At 47.3% G+C, this 11,363-nt stretch overlaps 1 protein-coding gene across 1 annotated transcript in view; it reads left to right on the top strand.

Annotated features, from left to right (window-relative positions):
- The first annotated feature begins 5,856 nt into the window (after positions 1 to 5,856).
- Positions 5,857 to 11,363, top strand: part of GFOD1 (glucose-fructose oxidoreductase domain containing 1) — a 152,225-nt gene continuing 146,718 nt past the window's right edge. The window contains exon 1 of the mRNA XM_006864082.1: positions 5,857 to 6,109. Coding sequence (XP_006864144.1) covers positions 5,857 to 6,109 — 253 coding nt within the window. The remainder of the gene's footprint in view (positions 6,110 to 11,363) is intronic.

The following is an 11,363-nucleotide window of genomic DNA, read 5'->3' on the forward strand; positions in this document are numbered from 1 at the left end:
GAGCCAATCCCATTCTCCCTCGGGAGCCAGGGGACACCTCACCCCCTTGTTACTACAAAGTCGGCCTCCCATCATCCTTGCTTATTCACTCTATTTCTAGGTGCAACTCCCAGGTGACCCTGCTTGGCATGCCATGTGCTCCTCTGGCTGTGGGAATGAGTTGTTGTTGATAAATGCCATCGAGTTGGCTCCGACCCATAGCGACCCTGTGTAGGGTTTCCGAGGAGCAGCTGGTAAGCTTGAACTGCCAACCTTAAAGTTCAAATGACTCTGCAGTCTGGCACATCAACCTACAGCGCTACACCAGGACTCCATGGGAATGAATATATGTGATTAATAAACCACAGCTGATCTCATCTATCCCAGGCTTTGTGTTGTGTGTTTGACCATCCTCATAACCCTAGGATAGGGGTCACACCTTTGCGAATGGGGTAAATAGGAGACCATTAAAACACTGTCTACCTTAAGTTAGTTTGCTTTTATTCTTTCTCCATCTAAAATATTTCTGCCCCCACCAACCCTTCTTCTAGATGACTCAAGCAAGTTTTAAGCCTGCATCTTGCTTTCTTCGTTCTTTGCAAGTCTCCACAAATTTCCCATTCTGACCTCTAAGGCCTGCCTGTGCTTCCAGACATCCCCTGCAGGGGTCTACCATGACACTTGTCCCACAGTATTGCCATGGTCAAGCAACCTGCATGCCAGGACCCTGTCCTATTCAGCTTTGCATCTCCAGACCCTAAACCATATTTGCACATATCACTTGGCACCATTCTAAAGACTTTAAAAACTCATGCAATCCTCCAGCAATACACATGGTTGTTAGAAGAACGTACGTTTGGATTCAACGAATATGTATTGATGTCTACTTGGTGCCAGATACAATTTTTGACACTGGGAATTCAGTAGTGAACCTGACAAAGTTCTGATCTCCAGGAGTTGGTAATCTGGGGAGGTGGAAGGATGATCAGCAGATACACAGGCAGGTAATATAATGTGAGGTGTCGGCAGGAGCTATAAAGAAAAGGTCAAGCTGGAAAAAGCGATGAGATGTGACACCATTGTGGATGCAGCGGTCAGGCAAGGCTATCTGAGGAGACAACTGAGCAGAGGCCCAAGTAAAGAGGGAGAATGACTCGTGCATGTGTGTGTTAGTGTGCGTGCATACACATGTGCATGAAAAGACCCAAAAGCAAGAACATGTGTGGTCTTTGCAATGCACAGAAGGCCCATGCACTATAAGGCCAGGCATGGGCCAGAGAGGTAGTTGCATGAGATGTGGAGTGAGGTCATGTAGAGTCTTTCAGACCATCCTGAGGATGCTGGAGTTGGTTCTAACTGTGATAAGAATTCACTAGTAGGTATAGAGTTTGACATGACACCACTTAACTTTTTTTTGTTTTTAGTTTTTATTGTGAATTGAGTGAAAAATTACAGGGCAGATCATCAGTTTTACATTCAACAAATCATACATTTTGTTTCATTGCAATGATTATAATCCCCTCCATGTACCATCAGTTAACAGTATTTCTCTCTCTGCATTTTAGCTCCTTTTTTTTTTTTTAAACGCTCCGGTATATAAATTTACACTACCAAAGGGCACATTTTGCAAGTCTACCTCTTGGCCGGCTCTCAGTCCCTCTTTTCCCATGAATCTAGAGTCCTCAGCTGCTCTCTCTCTCTTCATGCCCCTATCCCTGCCTCCATCTCTGGTGTCACTGCTTCCCTGGATAGGGTCCCACATTCCCCTTGTTCTCTTCTCCCTTGATGGTCCTAGAGTCCTGTTTCTGGACTGTAAGATTAACTCCTCCCCCATTTTTGTTACAAAACTTCTACCTTTACAATTGTGACAGTCGCAATTAGTCATGATGACAATTACTCATTATTGGATCATAAGAATCTTATCCCCATCTTGTTTCACCAAGCCCATCTAGACAAGATGAAAATGATTCAGTGGGGACTTTATCTTCCCCCGCACACTCTTAAACTAAACTCCTTCTTGAAAACTTCTAAGTTACCTTTTCTTCTAAAGGATCCCTGTGGTTGCTGAGTGGAGTATATGGACTTTGGGGAGCAAGAGCGGTGGTCCATGGGGTGATGGTGGTGGCCTGGACCAGAGATGGTAGTGGGAGAGAAGTAACCAGTCCCTGGGTGCATTTGTAAAGCAGAGCAGACAGAATTTGCTGATAGATTGGCTAGTAAGTACAAGAGAGAGGAGCTCTGGATGACTCTAAAAGTTTCTGGGTAAAGGATGGGATGGCAGTACATTTCTTGAGACGGGGAAGGAACAGTTCAGAAAAAAGGGTTGGAAATGAAGCGTTCTGTTTCCAAACTGTAGATTTGAGTTGCCACCAGGGTTCCATGGAGATGATAATGTTTCTTTTTACACATTCCTAAGAAGAATCAAATGTGATTATTTTCTCTGGACATTATGCACTGGAAGGTCTCCTTTCTATTTACATTAAAGCTAGGGGTTAAGTTCCCTTTAAAAGAATATGAGCAGAACTTGTTATTAGTTGGTCTTGTACAATAGTTTCTCACCTCAAGAAACCACGTTAGTAATAGACACACTCTCAATATTTATTTATTTAATATTCATGTAAGCTTCTTCCTGAATGGTGCAAGTATTTGCCCACTCAGCTGCTACACCCATGATGTTGATGACAATCTACTTCTCAAAAATCAGCCACTGAAAACCTTACGGAACACAGTTCACTCTGAAACTCATGGGTTCACCAAGGGTCAGAGGTCAATTGAGGATAACAGTTTTCTATTGGTTTGTTTTTCCAAATGGAGTCTAATGGTGGCCCCATTGGATAAGCACTCGGCCTTAAGGTCAGCTTGAACCACAAGGTCAGCGATTCAAACTCACCAGCCATTCAGAAATCCTATACAGGGTTGCTCTGAGTTCGAACTGACTTGATGGCACTTAACAACGTGCCATGCACTGTTTTAAGGACTTTATATATATCAGTTAATACGTTGTTAAATGTCCAGTGTGCTTCTGATTCATAGCGACCCTGTATAGGGTTTCCAAGGATCAGCTGCTGGGTTTGAACCATTGACCTTGAGGTTAGCAGTCAGTCCAGTGTTTCTCCTTCAGTGCCACACCAGTCCTCATAAAACCCTACTCATAGGAGTCCTGGTATGGCACTGTGGGTTAATGCGCTGGACTTCAAAGTCAGTTTGAACTGCAAGGTCGGCAGTTCAAGCTCACCAGCTGCTCTTAGGAAACCCTATATAGGGTTACTGTGGGTCAGAACCCACTTGAAGGCACTTAACAACAACAACAACAACAGAAGCTACTATTGTTAAGTGCCGTTGAGTTGATTCCAACTCTTAGCAACCCTGTATAGGAGCAGTTGGTGGGTTTGAACTGCTGACCTCGTGGTTCACAGTCCAGTGTTGATCCTACAGTGCCACACCAGGAGTCCAGAAACTATTGTTGTTGTTGTTGTTATGTGCCATGGAGTCAGTTTCAACTCATAGCAACCCTGTATAGGGTTTCTGAGGCTGTAAATCTTTACAGGAGCAGAAAGCCTTGTCTATCTCCTGTGGAACAGCTGGTAGTTTCGAACTGCTGACCCTGAGGTTAGCAGCCTGATTCGTAACCACTAGGCTACCAGAGCTCCTTACTACCCCATTTTACAGATGAAACTGTGGCCCAGACAGGAGAAGGCATTTGCTCAAGATCTGGTACTCTGGCTATGCCAAGCTGCATGTCTCTTGCTGGGCATAATTGTCGCCATCTCTGACAAGTGGCCCATGCTCTTGTGTACTGTAAACTTGCCTTGCGTCTCCACCCCTATCCCTGTTGGCATCCTTGCCATGGTCCTTACAAAACCTTTGCTCTAAGACGCCGGCAGTGTTGACAGCAACACCCCTTTTGTCTCTTGGCCCTCCCCTGCCAGGCACCCTGAGCACCCAGTGTCCTCTGTGCCTTCTAATGCCTCTCTCATACACAAGCTTTTATGGTATTGGACTCTCTACTCTCCCTGCCTGTTTGCCAATTGTTACAAGTTGTTTTAAACTCTTGCAGGGGCACATTTCCCATTGGTGTTGAAAGCAGAAGTACCTGTGGCACATTGGACTAAGGGCTGATGAGCTGAACATGACAGGACTCTTGCCCTCTCCAGAAACCTCGCCCTAGACAACAGGCACCCTGCCTTTCAACTTTGGGTCCCCCTGACCCCAGCACCAACTGGGCACAAAGTGGGACTAAGTAGACATCCATTCACCTACTTGTCAAATGTTTATGAGGTAGAAGATGAAGGGAGACCAGAAGGAGCAGGGTCCCAACGACTACCTGATGAGGGTCCAGGAAGGGAGTTGAGATGCGGTGGGGGACAAGCCGGGGTGTTGGAGGCCGCGGAAAGTGGTAGCCCAAGAAGTCTGAGAGACACTGAGGAACAAACGTGGCATCTGGCCAGGGTGACACATCCTGGAGAACCGAGACATGAGACAGACACTTGGCTGTAGCCGCTTGGGAGACCCCAGCTCCACTGGGCCGGCGCGGGCCTATGGCCCGAGGTTGGGTGGGCGTGGGAGACCGGAACCTTAGGAGGCAGCCTACTTCTCTGGTTCAAACGCTCCAACTCTGGAGCCTAATTCTGACCCCTATTGCTTACCAGTTGTGTGATTTTGCGCAAATCCCTTAATCTCTCTGGGACTCATTTACACTATCTGCAAAGTGGGTTTTCATTAACCTTAGTGTAACTGGGAGAATTAAAAAGTAGATGGCTGGCAAGCTTCCCCAACACGGCGTCGGGCACGTAGGAAACAGTCTCCAGTCCAGGCTGAAGCGATCCGTGGCTCACACCTCGCCGGGTCCGCCACTTCCCCCAGCTGGGGCGCTCTCTGCCAAGGAAGCCTACCAGAAACCTATCAGGGCGTGCCCGGGCTTTATATTTATTTGCTAACTTGGGGTGGGGTTTGGAGAGGGACCAGGAGAAGTAGGTGGAGGAAAAAAGGAAGAAGCGTAGCACTGGGGGGCAAAGGCAGCAGGGAGGGGGCGGAGCTGGCCTGGGCTCCCAGGGTTGGGGGCGTGGGGGTCTCGCTCCCGGCAAAGGGGGTGTTCTGGGTGCTGCTCAGGGGCGGGGCTAGAGGCGGCCAATGGCGCGCGGCGCTGCGGGGAGGGCGTGGCAGGAAAGCCCAGCCGCTGACAGCCCAACTCACCAACTCCGCCCTAGTCCCCGCGGGAGCCGGGAGCTGGAGCCGGCCTGGGCCCAGGCTGCCCTCGCCGGGCTGCGGGCGAACATGGCAGTAGAATGAGGAGACTGGCGCCAGGTCGGGGCCGCCGTCGCGCTGCAGCTTGGGATCCGAGCCCAGTGCGATCGCAGCCGCATCCTTAGCGGGCTTCTTGGTGGCCGTTGGGTTCTTTCTACCAAGTGGAGGGCCAGAGACAAGGAGGACCCCGCAGCCGCGCGGGGCTGCGCTCCAGCAGGGTGTACAGGCTGGTGTGGGGGAACTAGCGGCTGCGGAGACGACGCGGGAGAGAACCGGTCCTAGTTTGCTGCGGCGCCAACGCGGGGATGAACCGGCCATGGAGCGGCCTCAGCGGGGCGCAGGGAGCCAGCAGGCTCTGCGGCGTGGACGCCGCCTGAACCACGGTTCCGCGAGGCTTCGGGGCTTCGGGCGCCCGGAGAGGGTCCCTGCTGCCGCCTCCGGAAAGGACGGCAGCCCCGCGCGGTGGACACCGCAGCGGTCAGGATTCTAAGGCGCTCGGTGCGTCCTGGCAGGCTAGGCGCCTTGCCCGTGCACAGCGGCTAGCGCTCGGCGGCGGTGCTGGCTGGAGTGGGTGTACCCGCGTGTTTAACTGGAGATCCGAACAGAAGCAGTGCCAGGCGGACCTGAGCAGCCATGCTGCCGGGGGTGGGCGTGTTCGGCACCAGCCTCACGGCCCGTGTCATCATCCCGTTGCTGAAGGACGAGGGCTTCTCGGTGAAGGCGCTGTGGGGCCGCACGCAGGAAGAGGCGGAGGAGCTGGCCAAGGAGATGAGCGTACCCTTCTACACCAGCCGCATAGACGAGGTGCTGCTGCATCAGGACGTGGATTTGGTGTGCATCAACCTGCCGCCGCCCCTCACCCGGCAGATCGCTGTCAAAACCCTGGGTGAGCGACCCCCTTCTCTACCTCGCCTCTGCCTTCTCCCGATTCTGCCTTCTCTTTCCATTTCGGAAGCTTACCTGGCATCTATCTACCCTCCCAGATCCTACTCGGAGCTCCCTCCTATCCTCGACCATGGCCTTCGCCACCCGTGCAGTTCCCTCTACCCTCTTGGCACTACCTGGACGCGCTTCCCCCACGTGTGTGGCAGGGTTGGAGGAGGCGTGTGATCGAGATGAGGGAAGGCCGCGCCAGGTTCGGGTTGAGGCGGAGCAGACAGAGGGTGCGCTGCTTGCGAGGAAAGGAAACCAAGCCCCCAACGATGTGTGTGTGTGTAGTGCCTGAGAGTGTGGGTGCGTGCGCGCCTCTGAGAGGCGAGTGCGCGCCCAGGAACCCTGAAGAAAGGGCCCGGCACGTGTCTCGGTTTTCCTGGTGGTGGTGGAGCATTTGCTATTTAGCAGCTCTGGCACCCTGCTTGGGTCTTTGGTTTCTTCCTGCTGTGAGTTTATTTAGTGTGAGATTAGCGATGCGACAGACAATTGGCTGCGGTGATTTCCTCAGAACTGGTGTCCTGGACAGCGAGAGTGAGTGAATGTTTTCAGAGGGGTTGTCGGAAAGAATGGTTTGATAAAAACCAGAGGAACTTAAGTTTTGCGTGCAGCATTTCTGGAATTGTCTTCAGGACCGTTTTGGAGCTATAGGTCTTCATGTGTAGGGGATAAGTACAGTAATTCCAAAGGCCGAGGTGCTTTGTTTTGGAAAAGGCCAAATGCTGCCAGTTTCATTTGGAAGCGTGGGATGTTCCTTCAGGAAATAATTCTGAGACACGGTGATAACAGGCGAGTTGGAGATGAGCTCACCGCCCCTCATCACCCGGTCCCCCATTCCACCCTCCTGTCTGAACAATATTAGAGCAGAATATCAGCGTCTCTGCCATGCGCAGAGAACCAAGAAGCGCATGCTTTGTCCATCAGCAGTTCTCAGGCAGACCTAAGACAACCCCAGGAAGGTTGCTCTCTTTTCTGTTCTGAGCACCTGTATCCCTTGAAAGTTGGAGTTTTTACTTGGGAGGAAAGAGACAAAGTATTGAACACAGGATTCCTCATTAGAGCAATTAGAGTGGAAGAACAGGACAGCACCAAGAACCCCAACTATACTTTATGTAATCTTGGAAAGAATCATTTAACAGCTAAGATTCAGGGTAGACGAGAGGTACATGTTCAGACCTATGGACAGAATGTAGAACTCTTGACCCATAGAAAGCTTTTTTTTTAACCAGGCCATTTGGTTATCAGTTCAGATGGGACATCTGATAGAATTCCTAATACAGCTACCCATTAAAGCTTTACCTTTAATTTTATTAAGCTACTGGTTTTTGTTGTTGTTTGGCCTTAAATGGAAAGTGACTGGCAAATTTCTTTTCTGATGCTCTAACATATTTGTTGGGTAACTAACTTCAGTGCCTACATTGATTCTATGTGTATCAAATAAGAGTTGTTGTTATTGTTGTTAAGTGCCGTCGAGTCGGTTCCGACCCATAGCGACCCTGTACAGGGTTTCCGAGGGTGTAAATCCTTACGGGAGTAGAAAGCCTCATCTTTCTCGAGTATGGCCATCTTTAGGATAAATCTACTGGGACAATTTTTATGAAAAAGGTCTATCTTGAGGCCTGTTTATACTAGAGGGCATATGACTGGTCAGGTGAGAAAAACCTCGTTGTAACATTGCTTCCCTCCTCCCACATCTTCAGCAGCACAGTCCGGCAGGGCAGACCCATAGACCCATCAATTCACTTTTGTCTATATTTGCTAATCCTAGATATTTCATATAAATGGAGTCATGCAACCCTAGTAGCATATCTCCAGGACAGTGGATATTTGGGAATAAGGATGTTCCTGTTTTTCTGACCATCAAGGTATCTGGGGGCTCTGGCTTCAAGGGACATGGCATGGTTATAAGATCTCTGGATAGTTCTTCTGTTCTTAATTTTAAAAAATCCTTATGATTTTTTTTTTCTCTCCTTCTCAAGACTAATGTGAGTTAGCTCTTCAAAGTCAAGCATTGGATGCATAAGAAATAGACTTGGCTTAATAACAATGACGTAAGGATAGATTAATTCTTTTTCTTTTTTCCATCCGTTTTATTGTAGTAGATCTTGGAGTTTTTGTTTTTTTTCTAATACCTGCATTTGCAGGTAACTGTGATTATAGAAAACATGGTAGCATTGGATTTAGAGCTGACCGGACTTTAGTCTTGTTCTAGATTTCCTCTTCGTCATCACTGGTAAATACCCCAAGAGGCTCCTTCTTCATGTGGCACCCTTCGAGTACAGAGAGGATGATCACTTTGTTTTACTTTGCAGAAATGGTTAGAGGCTTAACACACACATTCAGGAAGTAAAACCCCAAACAGTTATCAGACTGGTCTGGCAGTTGGAGGTTTATATATATATATATATACACACTAGTGTTTGCTTGGAATTGAAATGGGCCAGTCTTGTACTAAACCAGACCACTGCCATTAATTCCAACTCATAGTGACCTGACCTAGGGGTTTCAAGACTGTCAATATTTATGGGAGCAGACAGCAGCATTTTTTTCCTGAATAGTGACTGGTTGGTTTGAACTGCCAACCTTGTGGTTAGCAGCCCGACACCTAATAAACAGTATTACCAAGGCTCCTAATCTGGTACTATTCCCAGTGGTTTGTCCTTCCTGTGGTAAAGACCTGGCTTTGAGCTCTTTGCCTAGCAACTGTGATAGGCCTGTGGCTCTTGATGCATACTTGTAACTGGTCATACGCATGTCTAGGGAAGCAAGCTGATCTATGGATCAACGAGGAATGAACTTAGCATCAGTTGAATCACTCACATCTTCCTTTAATTAAAAAAAAAATTTGCTTTAAAGCCATAGTAGAATAATCATTTCTCTCCTGAAGAGATGTGTCTATAATGTACAATTTCTATAGTGTCTTAAGAGCCTAAGGGTAGTTCTATACAGTCTTATAGGGTTGCTAAGCTGGAACTGACTCAATTGCAGTGGATTTGGTTTGGGATTTATGTGCTATGAGCCCCTGGGTCATGCAAATAGTTAATGCACTCACTGCTGACTGAAAAATTGGAGGTTTGAGTCCATCCACAAGCACCTCAGAAGAAAGACCTGGCCATCTGCTTACAGAAAATCAGCCACTGAAAGCCCTATGGACCCCAGTTGTACTCGGACGTACTTGGAATCACCACGAGTCAGAACCAACTCAAAGGCAATTGATTTTTGGTATCTGCCAGGCAATGTGGTAGTTATGGTATATAAAATAATCCATTTCATTATTAAAATAATTTTAAATATTAAAATAATGAATTCCTCTATATCCTTTAATAATGACAGATAATATTATCTCCACTTTCCAAATGAGACAGATTGGACTCAGAGACCTGAAGTTATTTGATCACGTGTGTACAACTTAACATTTGATTCGACCATTCTGCCTCCTTCCCCAAGCTGTTTCTTCCTTTCCCTTCTCCTTAATCTTTTCCCTAATGGCACTTCCTTCTCTGAGATAATGGTAACCCACATGAGAATCTTGGAGTCATCCTTATTCCTTTTCACCCCACCCATGGAATCAGTTCCCACATCTCATTGACACTATCTCTAAATTCCTGTCATATCTGCTCCCTCTTCTGCGTGTTCGCTTCCTCCTCAGCAGCCCAGCCCCCACTTGGATGGAGTCAGGTCTTCGACCCCCCTTCCAGAGAGCTTCCAGTTGGCTTTGGTGACCTGTGAGCTTGGCATGCCACCCTTTTCATCTTCAAGGGCTCCCCTCAACTTCTTATTCCTCCTCATCTTCTTCCAAGTATGCCTGAAAAGGCCTGACCTTTAATGGGCCTGGTCTGCCTCATCTCCTGACCCTGTTCCTGAGTCCCCTAAGCTTCTGCTAAACCAAGCCACTGGGCTTTCTTTTAATGGATCCTGTTCTCTCCTATTGCCTGGCCTCTGTCAAGGACACTCTTCTTCATGTTGGTAGCTGATCCCTTACATACCCTTCAAGACTTAGCTCCAGTGCTATTCCCTGGCTCCCCCAGAATCCTACCCTAGTCTTAACTCCAGCCCTTTGTGTATCCTTCTGTGTTCTCAGCACCACGTTCTCTCATGTTTTCAAGCCCCTATTTTAATGCATTTATTTAACATTTAAATTTGCTTTATGCTTGAATAGGTTGACTATTCATATGGTACAAACCACAAATGTTATGAAAATACACAGTGACAAATCCATGTCCCTCAATCCCATACCTTTTGACAGAGACAATTGCTGTTAAGAGTTTTTAAAGTCTACTTAAAGATATTTTTCTGTGGCACTGCAGGATAATGCACTGGACCACAAGGTTGGTTTGAACTTCAAGGTTGGTGGTTCAAGCTCACCAGCCACTCCTTGGAAACTGTATATAGGGTGGCTATGCGTCAAACCAACTCAACGGCACTTATCAACACCTGGCAAATTCACGTGTGGAAATTTTTGAAACCTCTTTTACACAATGGTAACCTACCATACGTACTATTGTATACCTTGCTTTTGTTGTGCTAAAGTATTGTTAAAACTCACACACATATGTCATATGTGCTCATGTTGTTGTTAAGTGCCGTGAAGTTGATTCTGACCCATAACACCCCTGTATAGGGTTTTCAAGGAGCAGCTGATGAGCTTGAACTGCCGACCTTGCAGTTGAAACAACTTTGCAGTCTGACACATTAGCCTGCAGCACCACACCAGGACTCCGTCAGGACTCATAGAGACCCTGTATATGGTTTCCAGAAAGTGACTGGTGAGTTTGAACTGCCGACCTTGTGGTTCAAACTGACCTTTCAGTCTAAGTGCTTGTCCTATAGTGAATATATCAATATAAAATATCTGGTTTTTTGGCTGCATAACATTTTATTGATTTGATTAGTCAAAATGTATTTAGCCAGTTCCCTGTTAATCAACACTGAGGTTGTTCCCAATCTTTTGCTTACACAAGCATACAATGAACCATCTTGAACAGATTCTGTTGTGTACACATGCCAGTCTGTTTGGAGGATAAGTGTGTGATTGGCCAGTCAGAAAGTATGTGAACATTTTTTTTTTTTTAAATTTAAGTTTTTTATTGTGGATTGAGTGAAAGTTTACAGGGCACATCATCAGTTTCACATTCAACCATTCATATAACTTGTTTCATTACATTGATTATAATCCCCTCCATATACCACGAGTTAAAAGTATTTCTCTC

Source organism: Chrysochloris asiatica, unplaced genomic scaffold (assembly GCF_000296735.1).
Source record: "Chrysochloris asiatica unplaced genomic scaffold, ChrAsi1.0 scaffold00060, whole genome shotgun sequence".
Classification (NCBI taxonomy): domain Eukaryota; kingdom Metazoa; phylum Chordata; class Mammalia; order Afrosoricida; family Chrysochloridae; genus Chrysochloris; species Chrysochloris asiatica.